This window comes from Staurois parvus, unplaced genomic scaffold (assembly GCF_062004578.1).
Source record: "Staurois parvus isolate SC_StPar_1 unplaced genomic scaffold, SC_StPar_1.0 ptg000082l, whole genome shotgun sequence".
NCBI lineage: Eukaryota > Metazoa > Chordata > Amphibia > Anura > Ranidae > Staurois > Staurois parvus.
Window position 1 is genome coordinate 2,886,487 of NW_028317878.1, and position 13,078 is coordinate 2,899,564.

The 13,078-nt window shown below is 42.4% G+C and overlaps 1 protein-coding gene across 2 annotated transcripts in view; it reads right to left on the reverse strand.

Moving 5' to 3' along the window:
• Nucleotides 1–13,078, reverse strand: part of TAX1BP1 (Tax1 binding protein 1) — a 170,257-nt gene that overhangs the window by 34,554 nt on the left and 122,625 nt on the right. The window contains exons 10-13 of one of the 2 annotated variants that reach the window (XM_089669889.1): nt 11,945–12,082; nt 11,569–11,653; nt 7,796–7,914; nt 5,290–5,415 (exon numbers count right to left, since the gene is read on the reverse strand). In XM_089669889.1, coding sequence (XP_089526015.1) covers nt 5,290–5,415; nt 7,796–7,914; nt 11,569–11,653; nt 11,945–12,082 — 468 coding nt within the window. Of the gene's footprint in view, nt 1–5,289; nt 5,416–7,795; nt 7,915–11,568; nt 11,657–11,944; nt 12,083–13,078 lie in introns of both variants that reach the window. The other variant, XM_089669888.1, reaches the window with a different exon arrangement.

Consider the following 13,078-nt stretch of genomic DNA (forward strand, 5'->3'; position numbering starts at 1 on the left):
CCACTGACACCAACGATGGGGCACTATTTCCCCCCCACTGACACCAACGATGGGGCACTATTCCTCCTCCCACTTACACCAACGATGGGGCACTATTCCTCCCCCCACTGACACCAACGATGGGGAACTATTCCTCCCCCCACTGACACCAACGATGGGGCACTATACCTCCCCCCACTGACACCAACGATGGGGCACTATACCTCCCCCCACTGACACCAACGATGGGACACTACCCCCCCCCCCCCACTGACTGGGCACTATTCCTCTCACTGACACCAATGATGCGAGCACTATTCCTCCCACTGACACAATGATGGGGCACAATTCCTCCCACTGACACCAATGACGGGGTACTATTCCCCCCCCGCACAGATTCCAATGACGGGGTACTATTCCCCCCCCCCCCCACAGACACCAATGACGGGGCACTAATCCCCTCCCCCCACTGACACCAATGATGGTGCACTATTCCTCCCACTGACACTAATGATGGGGCACTATTCCTCCCACTGACACCAACGATGGGGTACTATTACTTCCACACTGACACCAATGACGGGGCACTATTCCTTCCACTGACACCAATGATGGAGCACTATTCCTCCCACTGACACCAATGATGGGGCACTATTCCTCCCACTGACACTGACGGGGCACTATTCCTTCCACTGACAACAATGATGGAGCACTATTCCTCCCTCTGACACTAATGATGGGATACTATTACTTCTACACTGACACCGATGGGGTACTATTACTTCCACACTGACACCAGTGATGGGGCACTATTCCTCCCACTGACACTAATGACGGGGCACTATTCCTCCCACTGACACTAATGACGGGGCACTATTCCTCCCACTGACACTAATGACGGGGCACTATTCCTTCCACTGATACCAATGATGGGGCACCATCGTTGGTGTCAGTGGGAGGAATAGTGCCCCATCATTGGTGTCAGTGAGAGGAATAGTGCCCCATCATTGGTGTCAGTGAGAGGAATAGTGCCCCATCATTGGTGTCAGTGAGAGGAATAGTGCCCCATCATTGGTGTCAGTGAGAGGAATAGTGCCCCATCATTGGTGTCAGTGAGAGGAATAGTGCCCCATCATTGGTGTCAGTGAGAGGAATAGTGCCCCATCATTGGTGTCAGTGAGAGGAATAGTGCCCCATCATTGGTGTCAGTGAGAGGAATAGTGCCCCATCATTGGTGTCAGTGAGAGGAATAGCACCCCATCGTTGTCAATGGGTGGGGCTCTAATAGGAAGAGGTGGAGCCTAAATATAAAGGGGTGCAGTTTACAGATGAAAAGGTGGATCTTAAACAGGAAGAGGTGGGACAAATTTAGATTTGGGAGGGGTGCCCAATTTTAGTCTTGCCTAGGGCAGCACAAAACCAAAATACACCACTGCCTAGATGTCTAAATGCACCGAGCTACTGCCATGTGATTGACTGATTAGCAATTTGTGTTACCAAGCAATTGAATAGGTGTAGCTAATAAAAGTGGTCAATGCATGTATATCAACTGCTAATTAACCGCTTTACTGGTACAGGGTGGCAGGGGAAATCAAAATCATATATATATATATATATATATATATATATATATATATATATATATATTTACACACACACACACACACATATACACACACGTGATTTTGCATTTCCGGCTATTTGCAGCCTTGGCTGTCAATCACTGGGTCCCAGCCGGTGATTACTTGCCAACACCCGGTGATCGCAGAGTATTACTGATGGGGTTAGAGAACTGTATGTAAACAAATACAATTCTCTCCCCTGTCAGCTCCAGCACACTGCTTTGTATGGCTCTGCATAAAAAGCAGTGTGCCTGCAGATGAAAGCAGACACCCTTTGAGCGCCCCATATGTTAACCCCTTCCTGCCCAGTGCCATTAGTACAGTGTCAGTGCTTTTTATTAGCACTGATCACTGTATTGGTGTCACTTAGGACGTCAGTGACACCAAGTCAGTTCCTCCCAGTGTCAGAATGCCCGCCGCAGTCCTGCTATAAGTCGCTGATCGCCGCCATTACTAGTAAAAAAAAACAAACTAAACATTTCAGTATCTATACCGCCATTTGTAAACGCTAGAACTTTCACACAAACTAATTTACACGTATTGGGATTTTTTTTTTAGCAAAGACATGTAGCAGAATACAATTTGGCCTAAATTAATGATGAAATTAGATTTTTAAAATTTTTTTTACTGGACATGTTTAATAGCAAAAAGTAAAAAATATAGTTTTTTTACTCAAAATTGTCGGTCTATTTTTTTATAGCGCAAAAAATAAATGCACAGGCGATCAAATACCACCAAAAGAAAGCTCTACTCATCGGAAAAAAGGACGTAAATTTAATTTGGGTGCAGCATTATCGCGCAACTGACAGTTAAAGTAACGCAGCACCCTAATGCAAAAAATGGCCTGGTCAGGAAGGGGCGTAAATCCTCTGGAGGGCAAGTGGTTAAAGACCAATGTTAATGAGTGTTTGTCCAGCTGAATTGAGTTAGTATCAGTATAAAAACCCCACCATGGGTCCAATGACAATACATGTAAAAATATGCTATACGTTTAATTATAACACACACACCTCAAAAAAAAATTAAAGGAACCCTTTGAAAACACATCAGATCTCAATGGGAAAAAATATAAAACAAATCATGCTGGATATCTATACTGAGATGGACGGGATAAAGTGTTAGGAACGTAAGTAAGGATGCCCCATCGGTTGATGGAAATTAAAATTATAAACCTACAGAAGATGGAAGTCAAAGACACCCCAAAAATTAAAGTGAAAAAATGATGCAGCAGGGTAGTCCATTTTGCTGCAATTTCATTGCAGTAACTCAAAATGGTACTCAGTAGTTTGTATGGCCCCCACATGCTTGTATGCATGCCAACATCGGGGCATGCTCCTAATGAGATGACGGATGGTGTCCTGGGGTATTTCCTCCCAGATACGGACAAGGGCATCACTGAGCTCCTGGACAGTCTGAGGTGCAACCTGGCAGAGTCGGATGGACTGAAACATGATATCCCAGAGGTGTTCTATTGGATTTAGGTCAGGCGAGCGTGGGGACCATTCAATGGTATCAATTTCTTCATCTTCCAGGAACTGCCTGCATACTCTCGCCACATGAGGCCGGCATTGTCGTGCACCAGGTGGAACCCAGGACCCACTGCACCAGTGTAGGGTCTGACAATGTGTCCAAGGATTTCATCTCGATGCCTAATGGCAGTCAGGGTGCCATTGTCTAGCCTGTAGAGGTCTGTGCGTCCCTCCATGGATATGCCTCCCCAGACCATCACTGACCCACCAGCAAAATGGTCACATTGAATGATGTTACAGGCAGCAGAACGTTCTCCATGGCTTCTCCAGACCCTTTCATGTCTGTCACATGTGCTCAGGGTGAACCTGCTCTCATTTGTGAAAAGCACAGGGCACCAGTGGCGGACCACCCAATTCTGGTGTTTAATGGCAAATTCCAGTCAAGCTCTACGGTGGCGGGCAATGAGCACAGGGCCCACTAGAGAATGTCGGGCAATTGGCCACCCACATGAAGTTTGTTTCTGATTGTTTGGTCAGAGACATTCACACCAGTGGCCTGCTGGAGGTCATTTTGTAGGGCTCTGGCAGTGCTCATCCTGTTCCTCCTTGCACACAGGAGCAGATACAGGTCCTGCTGATTGGTTAAGTACCTCCTACAGCCCTGTCCAGCTCTCCTAGATTAACTGTCTGTCTCCTGGAATCTCATCCATGCTCTTGAGACTGTGCTGGGAGACACAGTAAACCTTATGGCAGTGGTGCGTATTGATGTGCCATCCTGGAGGAGTTGGACTGCCTGTGCAACCTTTGTAGGGTCCAGGTATCGCCTCATGCTACCAGTAGTGACACTGACCCTAGCCAAATGCAAAACTAGTGAAAAACAGTCAGAAAAGATGAGTAGGGAAAAAAATGTCAGTGGCCTCCACCTGTAAAACCATTCCTGTTTTGGGGATCGTCTCATTGTTGCCCATCTAGTGCACCTGTTGTTAATATCATTAACACCAAGGCAACTACAACTGATTAACAACCCCCTCTGGTACTTAACTGACCAGATCAATATCCCTGGAGTTTAACTGACTTGATGCTATGCTCTGATTAAAAAGTATTCCTTTAATTTTTTTTAGCACCACCTGCCTGGAGTTTGCATGTTCTCCCTGTGCTTGCGTGGGTTTCCTCCGGGTACTCCGGCCAAGACATGCTGGTAGGTTATTAGCTCCTGTTTAAATTGGCCCTAGTATAGATATGTATGAATGTGAGTTAGGGACTTTAGATTGTATGCCCCTTGAGGGTTTGAGACTAATGTGAATGTACAATATATGTAAGTATGTAAAGCGCTGCGTAAATTGACTGTGCTGTATAAGTACCTGTAATATTAATAATAATTGTGGTTCAAGAGATTTTATACCCTATGTCAAATTAAACATATTCCAAATTTTGACAAATGGACCAGTAGTGGGGTTCTGATACCTTAAACTTGAAGTTTACCTTTTCTTTAATCCAATTCAGTGTGGTCATGTGATCCAGAAACAGCAGCTTCCCTGTGTCAAGGAGTACTAGACAATAGGCCTTAATTCCCAAATTTCTTCTGCGTTGTCAGTGCACCCTTCTCTCCCCTGCAGCAGCCACTCACTGACACTACATCATGTGACTGAAGCAGATTAAAAAAAAAAGATACTTACATTGCTCGCTTTTATAAACTGCATGCAGCAGTTTTTTCCAAGACTTATATTTTTCCTTACTTCCACTGACACTTATAACTGATACACACTTTATTCATCTAGACAATCATTAACATCAGTCTTCAATGTGTTTGATACCTATAACCACACTGGACAACGGAATACTGCTACATTGTGTATTTAACATATACTGAGAGATTTTTTTTAATGTATATTATTAGGAACTTGTATTTTGTTGGAAGCTCCACGTGGGTTACTTTTTCCCCATTTTGAAAATATATTGTTACATCTTAGGAGATCTATTACATATAGGGTCTTGTGGATGGTGTTGCTTTTATGGGGCACTTTTATTGGGATTCAGAGATTTTCATTAAAGTGTATGTTATGGGAAGATGATTCCCATAATGAAGTTTTAATTTTGGAACAGTATATTGTTAACAATGTTGTGGTTCATCTGTTGGTTGTCTTTAAAACAGATTTTTTCATTATTATTATTATTATTCTCTAGCATGAAATGTGTGTGTGTTCTGCCTAAAGTCCTACCTTATACTGGTCTTCAATAGCTGCTAGCTGTAGCTTGATGCTTTCATTAATTTTCAGCTGTTCCTTCCACTTCAATTCCATCTTGGCAGCACCATCAGCAAAAGCACTGCATTTATCCTTTTCTTCCTGGAAAAACAAGAAAGCATCAGTGGTGTCTTTTGCTGGCTAATCAAAGCAAGGCTACAAACTAGTCATTTAAAATTGGATTGGTTTTGGATATGATATAACGCCAGTCATATTGTCCCTGATGACCGCCACACCAGTCATATTGTCCCTAATGACCTCCACCGCCGCAACAGTCATATTGTCCCTGATCACTGCCACACCAGTCACAGTGTCCAAGTTCATTACCACACAAGTCATATTGTCTCTAATTACCGCCACACCAGTCTTATTGTCCCTGATCCTCACCTTACCAGTTACATGTCAATGATCAATGCCACAACAGCTACAATGTTGTTCCAGATCACCACCACATCAGTTAGTGTCTCTGATAACTGCCACACCAGTGCAGTGTTGCCTCTGCCTGCACTAAACCTGGTCTGTTTATTGACTATGCTTCTGCCTGCTGCCTGGACCGATCCTTTGCTTGTTTGCTGACCATGTCTCTGCCTGCGGCCTGAACAGACCCATCTGCACATTCCACTGACTAGGTTCCTGCAAGACACCAGACCAATAAACATGGCATTCCTTGAGGCAGTCATGTACCAGTAAGCTAGGCTTGTTTGGCTTATAGAAACTGGAACTGCTACAGGAGACTCTACTCTACACTATATTCCTTGACTGGTATAGAGGTGACCATTACAGTACATTGGTTTTGACACAAATGTAAGATTTGTGTGATACACAAGATGCAATGGCTAGTATATAATCAGTCCAGAGAGTAGGAGCAGAATGTGTTTTGGGGTGTAATTCCAAGTATGCTTACGATGCGTGTTAGAAATATCTTATTAATTGACAACTTTGTGTAAAAAAAAATACAATTTTATTTTCTTTCCTTCATTTTCCAAAAGCTTCTAGAAAAAAAATAAATTTCAAAAAATTTACTATTCTTTTCAAAAAATACCTTGGGGGTGTTTACTTTCCAAAATAGGGTCATTTTTTGGGTATTTCCACTGTCCTGGTGCTCCAGGGCCTCCAAAACTGTGTTAGGTAGTCAAGAAATTATATGCATAATTTATATTCCTTGAAAGCCCAAAGATGTCCTTTACATTTTGAGCACCTCTATGCATCCAGACTGTGAAAAAGTCTCACACATGTGGTATCCCCATACTCAGGAGGCATAGCACAATGTGTTTTGGGGTGCAATTCTAAGTATGCCTATGCTGTGTTTGAGAAATAATTTGAGGGGGGAAAAAAAAAAATGTATTCATTTTCCCAAAATGTTCTGACAGAAACGTATGTCAAAAAACTCACCATGACTCTTACTAAATACATTGGATTGTCTACTTTCCAAAAAGTGATCATTTTGGGGGTATTTGTACTGTGCTGACATTTTAGCGCCTCAAGAAATGAGACACGCAGTCAGTACATCACGATTGATCAATTTTCAAGTATATGTACCATAGTTTGTAGGCTTTAACTTTCACACAGACTAAATAATATACACTGATTTGGGTTATTTGTAGCAATGAAATGTAGCAGAATACATTTTGGCCTACATTTATGAAGAAAGATTATTTGCAAAATTTTATAACACAAATAGAACATGGGTTTTTTTTTTTCATTTTCAGCATGTTTTTGTTTATATGGCAAAAGAATAAACAACCCAGTGATGATTATATACCACCAAAAAAAGAAAGCTTGCTCTGTCTCAGAAAATGATAGAAATTTAATTTGGGCAATTGAGTAATTGTCATTCAAAGTGTGACAGGGCTGAAATCTGAAATTTGGCCTGGGCAGGAAGGGGGTGAAAGTGTCCAGTATTAAAGCGGAGCTCCACCCAAAAGGGGAAGTTCTACTTTAATGCTTTGACCCCACTCCCATTAAGGATCAGCACCTTGGGGGAGCGGGTACTAGAATTTGACAGGTACCCGTTACCACTTCTGCTGCGAACGCCTAGGTGATCGAAAGCACAAGTTGTCCTCCCCTCCCTCCCCGTAGTCTTCTGGGACTCGGGACGGATCCCAGAAGAATACGGGGCTATTCACAAAGTGCATACGCAGTGGGCACCCACACTAAAGATGCCGGCGCCAGGGAGAGAAGACGGCCGGTGAAAACAGCAGAGGTGAGGACACCGCTGGACCAAAGGACAGGTAAGTGGCTGTATTTTAAAAGTCAGCAGCTACAGGTTTTGTGCCACTGAAAATACCAAGAAAAAAAAAAAAAAAAAAAAAAAAGGGTATCCTGGTTAGAAAGATGCATATGTGAAATGTTAAAAATAAATTGTTGCAAGGCTCATGAGGAGGCCAGGGCCAATTTTGTATATCCAACAATAAAGTACACTGCAAAAATCCAGATATAATGACTAGTATAGTACTGTTGTAAGATATGACAGGTCACTTACTGCCAACAATTGCTTGCATTTTCGATATTTCTCTGTTTTCTCTACAATTTCCTTGTTCATATCTGCCACTTGCTCTTTTATCACAAATTCAGGTACAGAGTCAGAAGAAAATGGATTCACTGCAGGAAATAAATAAAATGAGTGATCACATGTACAGACTCATAGGAGTATTACTCTAAGTGTTCCATTTCCTTTTACAGTCTAAAGACAGCGTGTTTGTAAGATTAGGATACAGACATTAGATAATAAGGCCGACTGGGGCAGGGACTGGTATGAATGATTCAATGTTCTCAGTGGAGTCTTTTAAAGGCCCCTATTCACTGCCCTTTTCTTCTGCATTTGAGTATATACTAATATTACATATAATCACTTCTATTAGACTAAGGCATTACAGTCACAAGTTTTTTTTTTTTATATTGCATTTGCAAGTGTTGGGATTCTTTTATGCATAAGTTCTCAAGCATCTGTGTGATGAAAAGTCTACTAGAATGTCTGCAGATTACTCTGGTGGCCCTATATGGTCAATTTGCTCACTGGTACATGTACCCTAAATGTTGCCTGCTGAATGTGAGTTGAGGAATTGATTTTTAGACCATAGGTTATGTGCTGCTACCTTCAGGTGATTGGACACCGGCAAAAGCATTGCTGGGACTGCACCCGACCCCATGTGTATCCATATAACTTCTAGCCAATCTGTAAGCCCCCAGTTTTTTTTTTTTTTTTTTAGCAAGCAGTGAAATAATTTCAGAGAAAAAAAAGAGAAGGTATATGTGTAATGTATTGTACTCCAAGACATTCAATACAGGACACAGGAATTGATTCTTATACCATGGAACTCCCCAAGCAATAATCAAGTTGTGGGCAACAAAAGAAATAGACCCAAAAAGACAGTTGACAGCAGAAGCACCTTGCATTCAAAGCATAAATCAGGAAAGGATTAAACAGCCACCTGTCAAAAAACGTGAACAGGGAAACGGGGTGGCCCTGCAACTGTTGAGAAAAAAACTGATGCTAGATGCTGTAAAAAGAGCAAGAACCAAAATAACTTTGGAAGCATGGGCTCAGGGAGGGAGAGACTCAATTACTTTGGGCATAAACCGCTAGAAAAAGGGCAATATATCCACCTAGCCGGGTGGAAGAGAAGGGAGGAAGCTCATAAGGGGCCTATGCTGTAAGGAAACGAAAGAGTGATCAGTTCCCAAAGGAAGATGTGGCCATTTATGACAGCCCTGATCCCACGCACAAGGTACATAGTAAATTGTTTGATATGGCTTCAAGAAAGGACATGGGAAAGGAAAAGGACATTTCCACAGAGGGCAATAAAAAGAACCACAGGAAGGCAAGATCCTGGCATCCAGGATTCTTTGTCCCCATGTAGCGTAAGAAAAGAAGGGGACTCCCAAGAAGAGGCAAGGGAAGCCAAGACAGAACTACAGCAGTCAGGGAAACAGAGAGAAGATGGCTGTGTTCTTATAGAGGACATTTTATAGGAGTCATCACAATGCATAGACAAGAGCTCCTAAGGAAGATCCCAGAGAGACACAAAGTCACAAGATGACAAGGAAGAGCAATAACTTGCAAAAGACTTGTAGGGTACCAGGGGCTAGGTGTTTGGTCATTTCAAACAGAAGAAGTTGCAGGATGAGGAATGGGAACAAAATCTGGGATGAGTTCCTTATCATGGTAGATCTCTGTGCAAAATAATGTAGAGTAGTCATATAACTGAATATGTTTGGTGAGAAAGGAAGGCAAGTGCAGGGGCAACTAGACACCCTGCATGTTGAGGGAGGAACACATAGGGGGACTACTGGGAAGAGTGGCAATGCAACCTTTACCAATGTTAGGCCAGAGAATGCATTCGACTGGTAGAAAAAAGACATGGTTTTTGAGGGGACAAAAGCATAATGGCTTCTCAGTTTGTAAAACAATCAACTGTGTAATCCACAACCCTGATACAGAAAGGAGGGGCATTTCAAAGCTCAGGGCACAGTCTGAGGTTTGTAAGCCAGGAAGATATGTGAAAAAGGGTGTGATTCCGAGCTGAAGGAAATGTGAATATTAATGATGTCTCGATTAGACCCAAATACCCTGGGCAGTACAAGGATAGGGGGAAGAAGGATTCAGGATCAACCGGAAGGAGGAGAAAGATTCAGGATCAACTGGAGGGAGGAGAAAGATTCAGGATCAACTGGAGGGAGAAGTGAGAGCATTCGCATATGGTTCAAAGAATTAGGCTCAGGATCCTTGTAGAAGGTCCCCAAGGCACCCTAGGATATGAATGTTCAGAATAAGGGTCTATTATTATAGCACCACAAGTGTGGTAATGTTTTTCAGCAAAGGACTGCCCTGTGTGCATAGATGGTGCGTATAACCCTTCATGACTGTGTGTATAGTGTCTGCTTTTTGTGAAGCAAGTAGGAACAGATAAGTAGAAAGGAAGCGAGAGAGCGCGAGGACAGCAATAGAGACTATTTCTGTTAAACAAAAAACAATCAATCAATCTTGTGCGCTGCTACGTGTACAACAAAAAAAACCTATCACACTGATTTTAAAAGATGATTATTAATTAAAAAACCACCAAGCACTAAATGCGAATCTCATTTACCTCCACAATAATCTAAATAAATGAATCAATGTGCAGCGCTTATAGCACTGCACATTGAGTCATATATTTAAAGACTATTTGTGTACCTTTCCTAAGACAGATGTAAAACAATGTCTGGCAAGTGTAGGCTGGAGCATTTTGGTACATGTCCTTTCACCTTCCAGGAATGGACGAGAACCTTTAATATAAAGAAGGCTTCTGAGCAGGTATGGTGGACTTAGAGATGGAGGATTTGCCAGGAAAGGCTGGATCTGCAGTAGATAATGATTTTGCCTGGAGGGTCAGTGGAACGCCTTGCTCCAGGAACAAGGGAACTTGGAGTTTCCCCGAGCGCCTTCAGCAGAATTCCTGCTGTTTGTCCCATGTGCTCCTACTCTCAAGCGGCTTTAACTCTGTGGGGTACTCACAGAATGGATGCTGATTACGAGGATCCAGCATGTCTCGCAAGAAGGAATTGCAACAACCCAGGCGCTAACAGAGTTCCTGTGTCCCTGGGATATCAAGCAACACATGAGTCAGCTTGCATCTTCAGCAGAAACTGGTTAAAATGGTTAATTTGGATTTGTCTGTGTTTGAATTTAAATAAAGCTGTGGCCTTGCCCTTTTTTCCAATTACATTGTTCTACGTGTTTTTCTTAGATGAGGGGAAATGTTAAGGTAATATCAATTGGGATTCAGGCCTATGCTCATCAGCAGTCATGAACCATGGTCCCAGAAAGCACCCAGGGTATGGTTCCAAAGCTCTATATATCTAGGGTACCTGATTCTGAAACTGCTAGTGAGCGATAAGCAGTTAGTTCTTGATAGAAGTGTTGTCAAAGAAGCAAAGGAAATGGGTGAAAAAATCTTCTCCACAGAAAAAGGGGTCCATCTCTTACAAACTGGAGCTTCACAGAGAGGACAGGGTTATATGGGTACACTGGGAGAGAAGAGGCAGTTCCAGCCAAGCTTTTGTCAGTATCTAATCACCTGGACGTAGCAGCACATAACTTATTATCTAAGATCAGTTCATGTGTCCCGTACCATACAATTAAGATATCATAATTAAGAACATCTACAACCAATATAATTACTTTGTATACACATTGCTAACTGTCCGTGCACTGTTAAAACTACAAAAGGGTAAGAATATTTCAAACAATCTACTAAATAAACACATGTATTTTACCTGATGGAGAAAAGTTTAAAGCCTCTGCATTTCCTGCCTCAGACAACACAAGTACATCTGTTTCCTTTTGTTTCTCTTCTACACTCTTCTGGTATAAGAGAGGGAAACAAACAAATTAACAAAACTTAATAGCATTTGCAACTTTCTATACATTATATGTAAGCTTTGAAGTTTCCTATTCATTATTATGAGTGTCAATATACTGCTAATGATTTCATATGCCTGCATAGGCTGTAGTGTTTGTTTAACAAATGCTATGAAAAAAGAGCAAAGCAGAAACAATAAACATGACAAAAAATAACCTTTTCACATCAGGTATGTACACACCACTTTAAATAACAGAAGTTTAACACTGCTACTAACACAGACTACTTACAAGCTTTACAACTTGCTTCTGGAGTTTCTGGCATTCCTTAAATTTATCTTTATAGTGATCAGCTGCCATTTGTAGCCTCAACTTCAGGTCTTCAACCTCTTTTCGAAGATCTTGCTCCACTGTGCTGTTCTCTGTGTCCTAACACAAATATATAACTGTGAAAACATTTTCCAGAATGATCAATTCGAAATCTGTGTAAGAAAATAAATCCTTAATAATCTGCACAGTGGCTAGGTGGTTAGCACTTCCAACTAGCAGTACTAAAGTCATCGGTTCACATCCCAACCACGGCACCACCTGCTTGGAGATAGCATGTTATCCCTGTGCCTTTTTCGGTTTCTTCCGGGTACTCCAGATTACTCCCACACTTCAAAGACATGCTGGTAGGTTAATTGACTTCTGTCAAAATTGGCCCTAGTATGTATGTATGTAAATCAGGGACTTTAGATTGTAAGCTCCTTGAGGGCAGGGGCTGATGTGAATATACACTATATATGCAAAGGGCTACGTAAATTGTTGGTGCTGTATAAGTACCTGCATAACATTAATTCAATAAAGTAAAGCGGGGTTCGGCAACCAGTAGATTGCGGCCAGGTGACTGGTAGATCATGGTTTGGGCTCGCTGACCTGCAATCCCAGAGCATCAGAGTGCAATGCAGAGGGACTACTTGTAAAGTTGGATCTGTAGTAGGGAGCAAGAGCCACATAAGCCGATGCCTCTTCTGTAGTGCTGCTCGTGTCCCATGCTGAATGATACCAACTGCACTCCACCTCTTATCCCAGCTAGTGGTCTCCAGATTGGTGCCAGCAGCAAGAAAGAAAAGATCTTCAGGTCAGTGTGAAGCAGTACACTGGATATAATAGTATAGGACTGTTTTCACACTGATGTGCTGTGATTTACCCACAATGCGGATGCAGTGCATTGTACCTGCAGCTTTCCTGCGCTTAGCCATAGACTTCTATTATACCCTGCGGGTTTGGTTCACTTTCTGAAAGCACACCTATAATCCTGAATGCACGAGTTTTGGTGGGCTTTCAGAAAGTGCACCACACCTGCAGGATATAATAGAAGTCTATAAGCAGCTAACCTAGATGCTCTGTGCTGCACCCACGATGTGCAGCTAACCTAGAAAA